Genomic DNA, 12,513 nt, shown 5'->3' on the forward strand with positions numbered 1-12,513 from the left:
ATGCATTTTGAGTTTATTTTTAAGTGTGGTGTTAGAGAGTGTTCTAATTTCATTCTTTTGCATGTAGCTGTCCTGTTTTCCCAGCAGCACTTATTGAAGAGACTATTTTTCTTCCACTGTATGTCCTTACCTCCTTTGTCATAGATTAATTGACATTGGTGCTTGGGTTTATTTCTGGGCTTTCTATCCTGTTCCACTGATCCATTTTTCTGGTTTTGTGCCAGTAGCATACTGTTTTGATAATTGCAGCTTTGTAGTATAGTCTTAAGTCAGGGAGCCTATTCCTCCAATTCTGGTTTTCCTTTTCAATATTGCTTTGGCTGTTTGGGGGTCTTTGTGTTTCCATACAAATTTTAAAATATTTTGCTCTAGTTCCGTGAAGAATGTCCTTGATAATTTGATAGGGACTGCAACATCTTTTCTGATCAACCTCCTAGAATAATGGTCATAAAAACAAAAATGAACCAATGGGACCTAACTAAACTGAAAAGCTTTTGCACAGCAAAGGAAACCATTTAAAAAATGAAAAGACAACTCACAGAATGGGAAAAAAAATCTTTGAAAATGATGCAACTGATAAGGGCCTAATCTCCAAAATATACAAACACTTCATACAATTCAACTAAAAACAACCCAATCAAAAAATGGTCAGAAGATCTAAATAGACATTTCTCCAAAGAAGACACACAGTTGGTCAGGAGGCACATGAAAAAATGCTAAACATCACTAATTATTAGAGAAATGCAAATCAAAACTACAATGAGGTACCACCTCACACCAGTCAGAATGGCCATCATTAACAAATCAACAAATAAATGCTGCAGAGGGTGTGGAGAAAAGGGAACCCTCCTTCACTGTTGGTGGGAATATAAATTGGTGCAATCACAATGGAAAAGAGCATGGAGGTTGCTCAGAGAATTAAAGATAGAACTACCATATGATCCAGCATTCTCACTCTGGCATATATCTGGATAAAGCTTTCATTCAAAAAGATACATGCACCCCTGTGTTCACTGCAGCACTATTCAAAATAGTCAAAACATAGGAACAACCTAAATGGCCATCAGCAGATGAATAGATTAAGATGTGGTACATATATGCAATGAAATACTACTCAGCCATAAAAAAGGACAAAATAATGCCATATGCAGCAACATGGATGCAACAAGAGATTTTCATACTAAATGAAGTAAGTCAGAAAGGGAAAGACAAATACCATTCGATATCACATATGTGGAATCTAAAATATGGCACATGATCCTATCTACAAAATAAAAACAGATCACAGATGTGGAGAGCAGACTTGTAGTTGCCAAGGAGGAGAGGGGAGAAAGTGGGATGGACAGATAGTTTGGGGTTAGTAGACGCAAACTATTGCATTTAGAATGGATAAGCAATGAGGTCGTACTGTGCAGCACAGGGAACTGTGTCCAATCTCTTGGGGTGGGCCATGATGGAAGACAATATGAGCAAAAGAATATATATGTTTGACTGGGTCACTCTGTTGTACAGCAGAAATTGACATAACACTGTAAATCAACTATACTCTAATAAAAAAAGATTTAATGTTCCTTTTGTGGCACAGAAATCCTTTCCTCTTTCTACTCGGCAAAGTCCTCTGCATACCGGGAATGCCTGATACATAAGTTTTGTCAAAGATGAAAGCGAAGGGGAGGAGCAGGGCACCCAGGAGCAGTACAAGGAGAGCAGGTAACAGCGCCTTTGGTTGCAACCGACAAACATGGACTCCAGCTGGTTTGGACAGAAAAGAAACTTATTGATGTCCTGCCCCTTATTCCCTTGGGCCACCTCTGAAGCCAGAAGCTTTATCTTCCAGGTCCTCAGACACCTGCTCAGTTTGAGTACAGAGCAGCCCAGAAATGGCAGAGACCTAACATGCTTAGGCCACCCTCAACCAGTGAGGGACAGGAAATCAGTGAATAAAAGTCAGTGCAGGAGTTCCTGTTGTGGCTCAGCAGTAATGAACCCGACTAGTACCCATGAGGACGTGGGTTCAATCCCTGGCCTTACTCAGTGCGTTAAGGATCCGGCATTGCTGTGAGCTGTGGTGTAGGTCACAGACACGGCCTGGATGCCACATTGCTATGGCTGAGATGCAGGCTGGCAGCTGCAGCTACGATTTGACCCCTAGCCTGGGAACAGCCATATGCTGCAGGTGCAGACCTAAAAAGACTAAAAATATAGTTATAAATATCTCTAGCCCCCCACCCCACAGAGGGACAATTCTGATACATGACACTTCCTCACAGAGTCTCCAGCAGAGTGAGCCCCACTTAACCGCCATGTTAACCTGCTCATCCTGTCCCCCCATTAGCACTTCTCCTTTCCCTGGTCCTGCCTGGAATCACCTCCTACAGCAGACCATCTTCCAAAGATGGTCACAATAAAAGCTTCCTGTGGCAACAGGCTCTTTTAGAACCTTGCTACTTCTCTCCTCAAGGGATGGACTCTCTGTCCCTTCCCTTGAGCCTGGCTGGGGGTGGGGTGGGGGATGAGGGTACAATCACTATGGAAAACAGCATGGAGGGGGCATGGAGACCGCTCCCACAGATAGAAATGATGTCACATGACTTCCATGACTAGACTGGAAAAGGCCATGAAGCTTCTGTCAGGTTCTCTTGGGACACTGGTTCTTGGAAGCCAGCTGCCATGCTATGAGGAAGCCCAGGCCGCAGGGAGGCGTTCTGGCTGACAGGTGGTATGGCCCAAGGAATGTGTAGGGAAATCACCTCCAGATGAGTCCAGCTCCAGCCATCAGGTCACCCCTGGATGTTGAGTCACCTCCCCACTGATGGCCCAGACACTGCTGAGAAGGGACAACCAGTCCCCACTTTGCCGTGCCTGATTTCTTGACCCACAAAATCTGTGAGGATTATAAAATGGTTGTCTTATGTTGCTACATTTCCAAGAGGTTTGTGCTACAGTGATAATAACTAGAACAGCTCCCAAATAAAGTACCCGCATACAAGTCCCAGACTTGGGATCTACTTCTGGGAGAATCCAAACTAAAACAAAAGGATATTGCATAGATCCTAGAATGTCTCCAGCTTCCAGTCCCAAACTTACATTAGCCCCAGAGAAAGGTACCTCACCTTAATCTCAACAGGAGGCTTAAGTCTCCATCCTGACATTGTTCAGCTACTTCTTCACCAGCCTTGGATATGCCTACCTCCAGACATCTTAATTATGTGAAAATACAAATCTTCTTAACGCTTATAGCCATTCTGAGTTGAGTCACAGGTATCTCAACATACAAACCAACAGTGGGTACAGAACACACTCTGAAGTCAGGCTGCTAGGATTCAAACCCTGGTCGAGCCACTTACTAGCTCATTACCTTAGGCAAGTCTCTCTCTCTCTCTCTCTCTCTTTTTTTTTTTTTTTTTTTTTTTTGTCTTTTTGCCATTTCTTGGGCCCCTCTCAAGGCATATGGAGGTTCCCAGGCTAGGGGTCGAATCAGAGCCGTAGCCACCGGCCTACGCCAGAGCCACAGCAACGCGGGATCCGAGCCATGTCTGCAACCCACACCACAGCTCACGGCAACGAGGATCCTTAACCCACTGAGCAAGGCCAGGGATCGAACCTGCAATCTCATGGCTCCTAGTCGGATTCGTTAACCACTGAGTCACGACAGGAACTCCCTGGGCAAGTCTCTTAAACCAAGCTGTGCCTCAGTTTCCCCCGTCTGCAAAATAGGAGTTAATCATACCTAGTTTGCAGACTTGTTTTGAGGTTTAAATAAACTAATGTACATGCAAAGTGTTTAAGACAGTGCCCGACACAGCACCAGATTCGTCAGACTCGTAATATTACTGTTGTTGGTAGGTATTATTATTACTTCTACCGCTATTACCGCTAAGGCTCCAAAGGCTGGGCTGCCAAGAGCGAGGTTTTGCCAACTCACTCTCGCCGGGCAGATCTGGCCCCTTCCACGCCGCGTCCCCGCCCCCGCCTCCCGCGGACCTGAGTCACCCCGGTGTGTGACGCACAGCCATCGGCGCCCCTCCCGCCCCACGACCTGCAGACTCACCCTGAGTCAGCCTGCCCGGACGCTTCCACTCCCGGGACGCCGAGCGGAAGAGGAGAAGCGGTGCGGCGCCCCCCAGCGGAGAGCCGGAGCCCCGCGTGCATCCCGCGGCGCCGGGCGAGTGGAGCCGAGGTCCCGCGGGGACGCGCGGGGGATGGGCCGGACCACTGCGGGGCCGGGGGAGAGAGACGCACTGGCCGGGCCCCCCGCCGCCTGCGCAGAATGGTACGGCCCGGCCGGGGTTAAAGCCCTTGGGAGGAGGTGCGTCTAGTGGCGGCGGCGGTAGCGACGGCGGCGAGATGGGACTGCGTGCGGAGGAGCGCTGGGCAGGGCCGGGATGGGCCGGGGGTCGCCCGAGGGACCTGGGCCGAGCGGCAGCGCGCAGGGCGGCAGCATCCACTCGGGTTGTATCGCCGCGGTGCACAACGTGCCGCTGAGCGTGCTCATCCGGCCGCTGCCGTCTGTGCTGGACCCGGCCAAGGTGCAGAGCCTCGTGGACACGATCCGGGTGAGGCCCTGGGGGAAGCTGGCAGCTGGGAGGGCTTCAGAGGAGGGAGGATGCGCCGGACGCCAGACGGGACTGGTTCAGTCTCCCCCGCAGCTCAGCATTTGCTGTGTGACCTTGAGCAAGCTGCTGGGCCTCTCTGGACCTCTGTTTCCTCTTTGAGCAAGGAGATTGGAGGAGAGAATAAAAATAACAATCTCTGACTCCTATCAAGATGGTATTTGAAATGGCCCAGGAGCTCTTTTAAGTGCTTAGCTTCTTCATGCCAATCCTGAGAGGTTCTTTTACAGACGAGGAAATAAGGCACAAGAGGATTCAAGCAACTTGTCCAAGGTCAGGCATTTAAGAAAGTGGTACAGCCTGGCCACAGTGCCCAGCTGCATGGCCACCACATTATCCTAAGATAAGATGTGTGGTCACTTCTGGCTGTGGCAGTGGGACTGGGGTGGGGGTGGGGTCCTGTCTGCAGAGAGGGCCTTGTTTGAACTGGAACTGGGAGAGGAACAGGTCAGCCACAGCTCAGAGAGGATGCTGGAGAAGGCTGGTGTGATCCTGGCAGGAATGAGAGGGGAGGGAGGGGCCATAGGTGTCCTGCATGACATCTTGTCCCCCTCCCCCAGACCCTTGGAGGGTGGCCATGTGAGACCCTGAGGCCCCACCAGACACCTCTCCTGCTTCCAGGCATGTCTTTCAGTCCTAGACTTTGCACTGCTGGTAGTTCCTCCTGCCTGGAACTGCTTCCCAGAGAGCCTGCTGCCCCTCTGGGGTTAGGTCCCTGCCTCCCTGTTCTGTGGCTCCCCCCTTAACCCGAGGTATTTCTCCTTGCAGGGTTTGTGTCCCGCTGAGTTATTTTATACATTTGTTTGGGTTTTATTGTCCCTCCTCCCCACCTCGTGTGAACTCCATAGAAGCAGAGACTTGGTCCTATCTTGCTCTTTCCGTGACATGAACACGGTGCCTGGCTGTTGTTGAAGGATCTGGCCCTGTGTGCTCTCTCCCACCACTGGGCCTTTGCACAGACTTTCCACCCCACCCCACCCCTGGAAAACTCTTTCGTGTCTTTTTTACTCTTTCTAATCCTCCTTGGTCTTCGGGTCAGTATCTTCCCTGACAGCCCCTACTGGGTTTGGGGCCTCCCATGGGCCCCCAGCCATCTGCATGCCTACCAGCAAACCTTTGATCCCACTGGGTTGTAATGGCCCCAGCCACCTGTCTTCTAGGCCAGAAACATATGCTCTGTGAGGGCAAGACCCTGGCTTGCCTTTGCTCACCATCTGCATTCCTTTTCTATAGCTACTGTAACAAATTACCAGAAACTTAGTGACTTAAAATAAAGACAGATTGTATTACTTTATAGTTCTATAGTTCAGAAGTCTAAAATGGGTCTCCCTGGGCTAAAGGCAAGGTATCAGCAGGGCTGCATTCTTTTCTGGAGGCTCAGGGGAGAATCCATTTCCTTGCCTTTCCCAGCTTCTAGAGGCCACCCACATTTTTGGCTCTTGACCTCTTTCCTCCATCTTCAAAGCCAGAAACATCAGACCTCCTCTTGTTCCTCTGTCTTCCACGTTTAAGATCCCTGGTGATTACATGTGGCCCATCTGGATAACAGGATAATCTCCCCATTGCAAGATCCTTAACTTAATTCCATCTGCAAAGTCTCTATGCCATGTAAGTAACACATTCACAGGTTCCAAGGATTAGGATGGGGACATCTCCAGGGGCTGTTATTCTGCCCACCCACCCACACCCCCGGGTGGCCAGCACTAGGCCTGCCAGGCACAGCGGCCCCTCATTCCAGCTCCCCCACTGGGCAGCCTCTGCTCTGTGCCTGGCACACACACATCAGCTCCCTGAGTTCATCAGCAGGATGTCTAAACCCATTTTACAGATGCGGAACAATGCCCAGTGGCAAGGCCAGTTCTTCAGCTCCCCACCCCACCGCCCCACCCAGCCCTTGCTCTTTGGAGGAGCTGAGATTCACATTCATGTCTGCCTGGTTTGGGAGCCCCTGTTCCTAACTGCTGGGCCTTACTGTTTAGTCATCATTTCTGGGATAAATGGATACATGCATCCATTGAAGCAGCCTAATAAGAGACCACCCGTGGGCCAGTGGCGGGAGGCCTTGTAGGCAGCTCACACCTAATTCAGTCTCCCCAGAGCACTCCACCCCCTCCCATCCGGCCCTAGGCCTTCCCTACCTAGAGGACCATCTGGCCGCTCAGGCCCCTCACAGGAAGTCAACTTAGATGCTCCTCTTCCTCTTCTCACGTTCATCCCTCCCGGGGCTCTATCCCCCTAAAGGTGTCCCAGACCTGTCCACCTCTCTCCCTATTCCCCCCCCCAGCCCCCACACACCTTCCCTCGGGCCTGCATCTTCTCCTGAATACCTGATTTGGCCCTGCCTCTGTCCTCCCTGCTCGTGCCTTTGTCCACCCCCCCCCAAGCCTGCTCTCCCATGACTTTCTAGACTGTTCCTCAGATCTTGTCACCCTCCCCTGTTTCAAACGCTCCAGGGCCTCCTAAGAGGTACAGACTTTTTGAGTTAGAAAATAAATGAGTCACGGCTGTGAAATGTCCAGTGCAGGAAATAGAGTCAATAAGTGTGTCATCTCTTTGTAGAATGGCAGATGGTAACTAGCCTTATCATAGGATCGTTTTGAAATGTGCAGAAATATCGAATCACCGTGGCGTGCACCAGGAACTAACATAGTGTGGTAGGTCAATTATCTACCAAAAACAACCAAACAGGGTCATAGAAGAAGAGATCAGATTTGTGGTTAGCAAAGGGTGAGGGGTGGGGGTGGGAGGCATGAGAAGAAGGAAAGGAATTATATGAAGGTGGTCAAAAGGTACCAACGTCCAGGCACAAGATAAATTAGGGATATAATGTATAGCAGGATAAATACAATGAACTCTGCTAAACATTATTATCAAAGTTGTTAAGGGAATAAATCTGCAGCCTTATCATCGCGAGGAAAAAAAAACCATTTTTTACATTTCTTTAATGTCATATCTATATGAGATGATGGATATTCCCTAAACTTACTATAGCCATCACTTCATGATGTATATAAGTCAAATTATGCTGTACACCTTAAACATATACAGTTCTGGGTGGCAATTATATCTCAATTAAACTAGAAGAATAAGATAGATAAATAAAACACTCCAGGGCCTACTCCCTGCTTCCTTTCTGACTTCTTTATTCCTCAACCTGAGTCCACTCGGGTCACACTGGCCTCCTTGCCACGCCTGCAATACAGTGAACTTGTGCTGGCCTCAGACCTTTGCCCTTGCAGTTCCCTCTGCCTCAAGTGCTGTTCCCACAGGTTATACGCAATGTGTATTATTTTTTTTTTTGTCTTTATTTTTTGATTTCTTGGGCCGCTCCCATGGCATATGGAGGTTCCCAGGCTAGGGGTCCAATCGGGGCTGTAGCTGCCAGCCTATGCCAGAGCCACAGCAACGTGGGATCTGAGCCGCGTCTGCGACCTACACCACAGCTCACGGCAACCCCAGATTCTTCACCCACTGAGCAAGGGCAGGGATCGAACCTGCGACCTCATGGTTCCTAGTCGGATTCGTTAACCACTGCGCCATGACGGGAATTCCGCAATGTGTATTTTTGGGCACTTTCCTGGGCCAGGTGTCTTTTGAAGCGGTTTATATCTATGAGCTCATTCAAACCAACCGTTCTGAGTTCTCTGGGTCTGTCGTGTTTATCCCCATTTGATAGCTGGGGCAGCTGAGGCACAAATAGCAATTGCCCGGGAGCTGAGATTTGAACCTGGCAGTTGGGCTCTCTCTCTAAATATTCCATCTGTCTCTTTCCCAGGGGACTTCCTGTGTTCAGGTCTTTGCTCCATCGTCACCTCAGAGGGGTCTGGTGGACTCCCCTCTCTGTCATGTCAACCTGTGTTACCGTCTTCATGGCATTTCTCACTCTAACGTTCTCTTCTCCATTCCGTCTGCCCCACTAGACTGAAGCTCCAGGAAGGCGGGGACTGGGTCTTGACCTTATTCCCAGAGTCTGAAACGGTGCCAGAGAAGATAATATGCATGTGCTGTGATAATCTGTTAATAGCCTAGTCGGGGCGGGGGCGGGGGGAGCCTGATCTGTAGCATCTGCCCATGTCCCTGGTGTAAATACACTCACCATGGCTGATCTTCCTGCTGCCAAAGTGGTGTCAGCCCCCTCCCAGAACTCCTGACTGTGTGACAGTTGCCTCTCACAAGCCCGCACAAGAAATGAGGAATTGTGTGTCCGTTAGCCTTTGCCGTGCTGTGCGCACCTCAGAGGAGCTCAGCACAGGCTAATAGCATCTGCATTGCACACTGACTGGTGCTGTTCCAAGCTCATGCACCCTACACCCTCTTTCTCTGCAGGAGGATCCAGAGAGAGTGCCCCCTATCGACGTCCTCTGGATCAAAGGGGCCCAGGGCGGTGACTACTTCTACTCCTTTGGGGGCTGTCACCGCTACGCAGCCTACCAGCAGCTTCAGCGAGAGACCATCCCTGCCAAGCTTGTCCAGTCCACCCTCTCGGACCTGAGGGTGTACCTGGGCGCTTCCACACCGGACTTGCAGTAGCAGCCTCCTTGGCACCTGCCACCACTGCCAAGAACCCAGAAGTCACATCCGGCCTCCAGTGGGCTGGGCCATGCAAAGGTGCAACCGGGGTGCATTGTCCTTGTGCCTGGGGGGTGGGTCAGACTCGAAGTACCCTCTTTATTTAACTGCAGTGACCTTGGACTCAGGACTGAACAGCGTGGGAGCCCCACTTCCCACCTCTGTGAAAATGGGGTCGCTTGTGTGCTCTCAAGGGATGATTAAGAGGGTGGAATGAGAAAGGAGATGGTTTTGGGAGCCACATACTGCTGGCTCCAGATTCCCAAGGACAAGGAGCCTTCTGCGTGTCTGTCTTTATGTATCTTATTGTGTAAAGATGTTCATCTGTGAGTAAAGGGAAACCTGGGTCCCAGTGGCTTAAACAAAGAGAAGTTTGTTTTTCCATAGAGCATGAATTCTGGAGGCGGGTGGCTGATGGTATTGGTTCAACAACTCGGTGGAGTTAGGGGCAGGCACACATCTCTGTGATCCTTTAGCCTTTCCTTCATTGCTTGTCACCCCATGGTCACAGATGGCTGCTGTGCCTCCGGCAATCGTGGCTGGGTTCAAGGAAGAACGGAGTCGGGGAGGAGGAGGAAGGGCCCAGCCAGCTGGACCCGTCAACCTCTCTCATAAAGTCAGACCTTTTTCCAGGGCCTGTTTCCTGGTCTCTTCCCCTGCAGATTTCCACTTAGGTCTCCTTGGCCCGAACCAGGTACAGTTGCCACCCCTGGTTGCAAAGAAAGCTAATAGATGGCAGGAACAGAGTTGTCCCAGCTGAGTAGACCAGTCATATCCCCTCCTGGAACTGGCACACTGCCTCCTAAATAAAATTGGCAGTCCCATTACCAAGAGAGAAATGAGGAATTGTGTGTCCGTTGGCCTTTGCTGTGCAACAAACCATTCCAGAGCTTGGCAGCTGAAAACAGGTTGTTTATTTGCCTACAATATTGTGGGATGACAGTTTGGGCTGGGCTCAGCTGAGCAGTTCTGTTGATCTTGCCTAGGGTCACTCATGGGGTTGCCTGCAAACAGCTGTCACCCCAGATGGGGCTGGATGGTCTGAGAGAGCCTGACTCACTTGTCTGGCAGTAGGTAGGCTGCTGGCTGGGTGACTTGGTTCTTCTCCAGGGGTCTCTCCAGCAGGTTAGCTCAGGCTTAGTCATCTCATGGCCTCGGACCACCAAGAGAAAGAGAAGAAGAGAGAGACAGAGGCAGGGAAGAAGCTGCAAGACTTTTTTGGGTTCTAGGTCAGAATTGGTAGAATGTCACTTCTGCTCTTGATTTGTTCAGAGCAAATCAAAAGTTTGGCCCAGATTCAAGGGCTGGGGAAACAAACTACATCTCTTGGAGAAACTCCAAAAGATTTGTGGCATTTTTTCATCTATCACCAATGTCTTTGGATAAGCAGATAAGAGTGTTTCTCTCTCTCTCTCTTGCACCGAACCTTGCTCTGTCCAGGCCGAAGTCACTAAGATACTGTGCTGGCCCTGCCGAGGCAGGGGGGGTGATGGGGCAGTGGCTGGGTCTCTCCCAGGGCTGGACCCACTCTGGGAGGGGCCTTACTCATCATCTGTACTGGTGGCTTGGGGGAGGTCGGCCAAGTGGGACATTCCAAAGAGGCTTCTGAAATCCTAGAGCCTGGGGGGAAGGGAAGAGGTAGAGGAAGGGCTCAGAGTGAGCCCTTGCTCTCACCACCCTGCTAAGGGAACTCGGTCACTTGGCATTTTTCAAGCTTCCGTTTCCCCAGATCAGTAACGAAGACAACAGTTTCATTCTCTGTCCCAGTGAAAGATGACTGAGGCGACCAATTTAAAAGGGATGTGGTCTGAAATGCAGTGTGTTCTCCTGGATTAGATCTGGGAACAACAACAGTAACAAAAAATAATAACAAAAGGATGTTAGTAGAAAGTCTGGAAATCTGAATAAGTTCTGCATTTTAGTTAATAATATGTGAATGTTGGCTGGGTGCGGAATATATGGGAATTGTACTATATTTGCAACTTTCCTGTACATTTGAAAATCATTCCCAAATAAAAGTTTATTTAATAAAAAGGGAGGTGTAATTGCTTTAGACCAATGGTTCAGGTTCTCAGACGGGTTTGCTAAACACTGGTAGTGGGACCTCACCCCCAGATTTGCCATTTCAGAGGGTCTGGGGTGGAGTCTGAGAATTTGCTTTTTTAACAAGTTCCCAGATGATGCTGATGCTACTGTTCAGGGACCACGGGCTGAGAACCATTGATCTAGACTGTGTCAAGTATTTTTAAATATGAAGACAGCCCCTTCACTCCCAATGGAGAAGAAAGGCCCTAGGGCTGAGTCCCAGGAGATCTGCATTGGCTTATTCACCATTCACCCGTCACCATGCGACATTGGACAGGCCCTTCCCTGGGGCTTTTTCCCTAGCTATCTAACGGACTGTCTACCCCTGAGGTTTGTAGTGAGGGTGAGAAAGCTGAGGACATGCTTTGTAAACTGCCGTCCTGAGCTGCCACTGTCTCATGTTGAGTCATTGTCTCCTGCACTCACTGAGCTAGAGTGACAGAATGGTTGCCCCTTCCTGAAAGGACTTTTTCTTCCTGCAGATAAGGCTCAAACAGGCAGCACCAGGGTACTCCTATGCCGTGGGAGGGGCCTGCAGAACAGACTTGAAGTGGGAAGGGTTGGTCATTCTAAGGGAGAGAGGAGCTGGGTTTTGAAGGGTGAAACCTGGTGGTGGCTCTCAGTGGAGGCTGATAGATGCATTTCCCTCCTAGGACAGCAGGTGGCGCTGCTTTCACAACAGCCCCGCAGAGCAACTGCTGTGGGAAAGGAATGGATAGAAGGCTTTGGCTGTGAGGGAGGCCCATCAGTTGCCCAGAGAAACCAGGGGTCCAAGCAAGAGAAGGGAGACCTGGCTGGAAGACTGGGCTGTACTTGTCTGTTGGTGCTCTGTGGCCTTGCACACATCCTGGCCTCTCCGGATCTGTCTCCTGGTCTCTGCACAAGGGATGCTGGGCTAGAGAGTCTCTAGCTCAGCAAAGGTGACACCTCCTCCAAGAATCTTCCAGATTCTCCAGGCTGAGCTGCGCCTCTTCTGGACTCTCGGATCCTAATGCATGTCCCCTCCCAAACAAACCACTGCCCCTGGGAAGTTGGGTCCAGGGAAAGGCAATGTGTAGGGATCCCTTTATTTCCCTTACCGTCCTGAGATTTCACCATGGTAGATTTTTTAAAATTTTTTTAATTTCACAAGTTATATGTGAGTATATTCATTCACCTTTTAAATATTAAGACGGCAACATGTTAAATAATTAAATATTAACAAAGAAAAATATGAGAGACGGAGTTCCCGTCGTGGCGCAGTGGT

The 12,513-nt window shown here is 49.9% G+C and overlaps 1 protein-coding gene and 1 long non-coding RNA gene across 2 annotated transcripts in view; one reads left to right on the top strand and one right to left on the bottom strand.

Annotated features, from left to right (window-relative positions):
• Positions 1 to 4,271, bottom strand: part of LOC106506648 — a 97,985-nt gene extending 93,714 nt beyond the window's left edge. The window contains exon 1 of the long non-coding RNA XR_002339912.1: positions 4,052 to 4,271. This is a non-coding gene — a long non-coding RNA (uncharacterized LOC106506648). The remainder of the gene's footprint in view (positions 1 to 4,051) is intronic.
• On the top strand, positions 4,285 to 11,216 carry SRXN1 (sulfiredoxin 1). Its single transcript, XM_003134361.4, has 2 exons — positions 4,285 to 4,556; positions 8,940 to 11,216. Exons 1-2 carry the CDS (start codon positions 4,386 to 4,388, stop codon positions 9,141 to 9,143), a joined length of 375 nt encoding a protein of 124 aa, XP_003134409.2. The 5' UTR covers positions 4,285 to 4,385; the 3' UTR covers positions 9,144 to 11,216.

This window comes from Sus scrofa, chromosome 17, assembly GCF_000003025.6.
Source record: "Sus scrofa isolate TJ Tabasco breed Duroc chromosome 17, Sscrofa11.1, whole genome shotgun sequence".
Lineage (NCBI taxonomy): Eukaryota > Metazoa > Chordata > Mammalia > Artiodactyla > Suidae > Sus > Sus scrofa.

Bases quoted from the DNA above. Each gene is read 5' to 3' on its own strand.
- SRXN1 (XM_003134361.4), top strand. From the start codon at position 4,386: ATGGGCCGGGGGTCGCCCGAGGGACCTGGGCCGAGCGGCAGCGCGCAG. The intron at 4,557-8,939 runs GTGAGGCCCTGG...CTTTCTCTGCAG, and splicing joins GCCTCGTGGACACGATCCGG to GAGGATCCAGAGAGAGTGCC.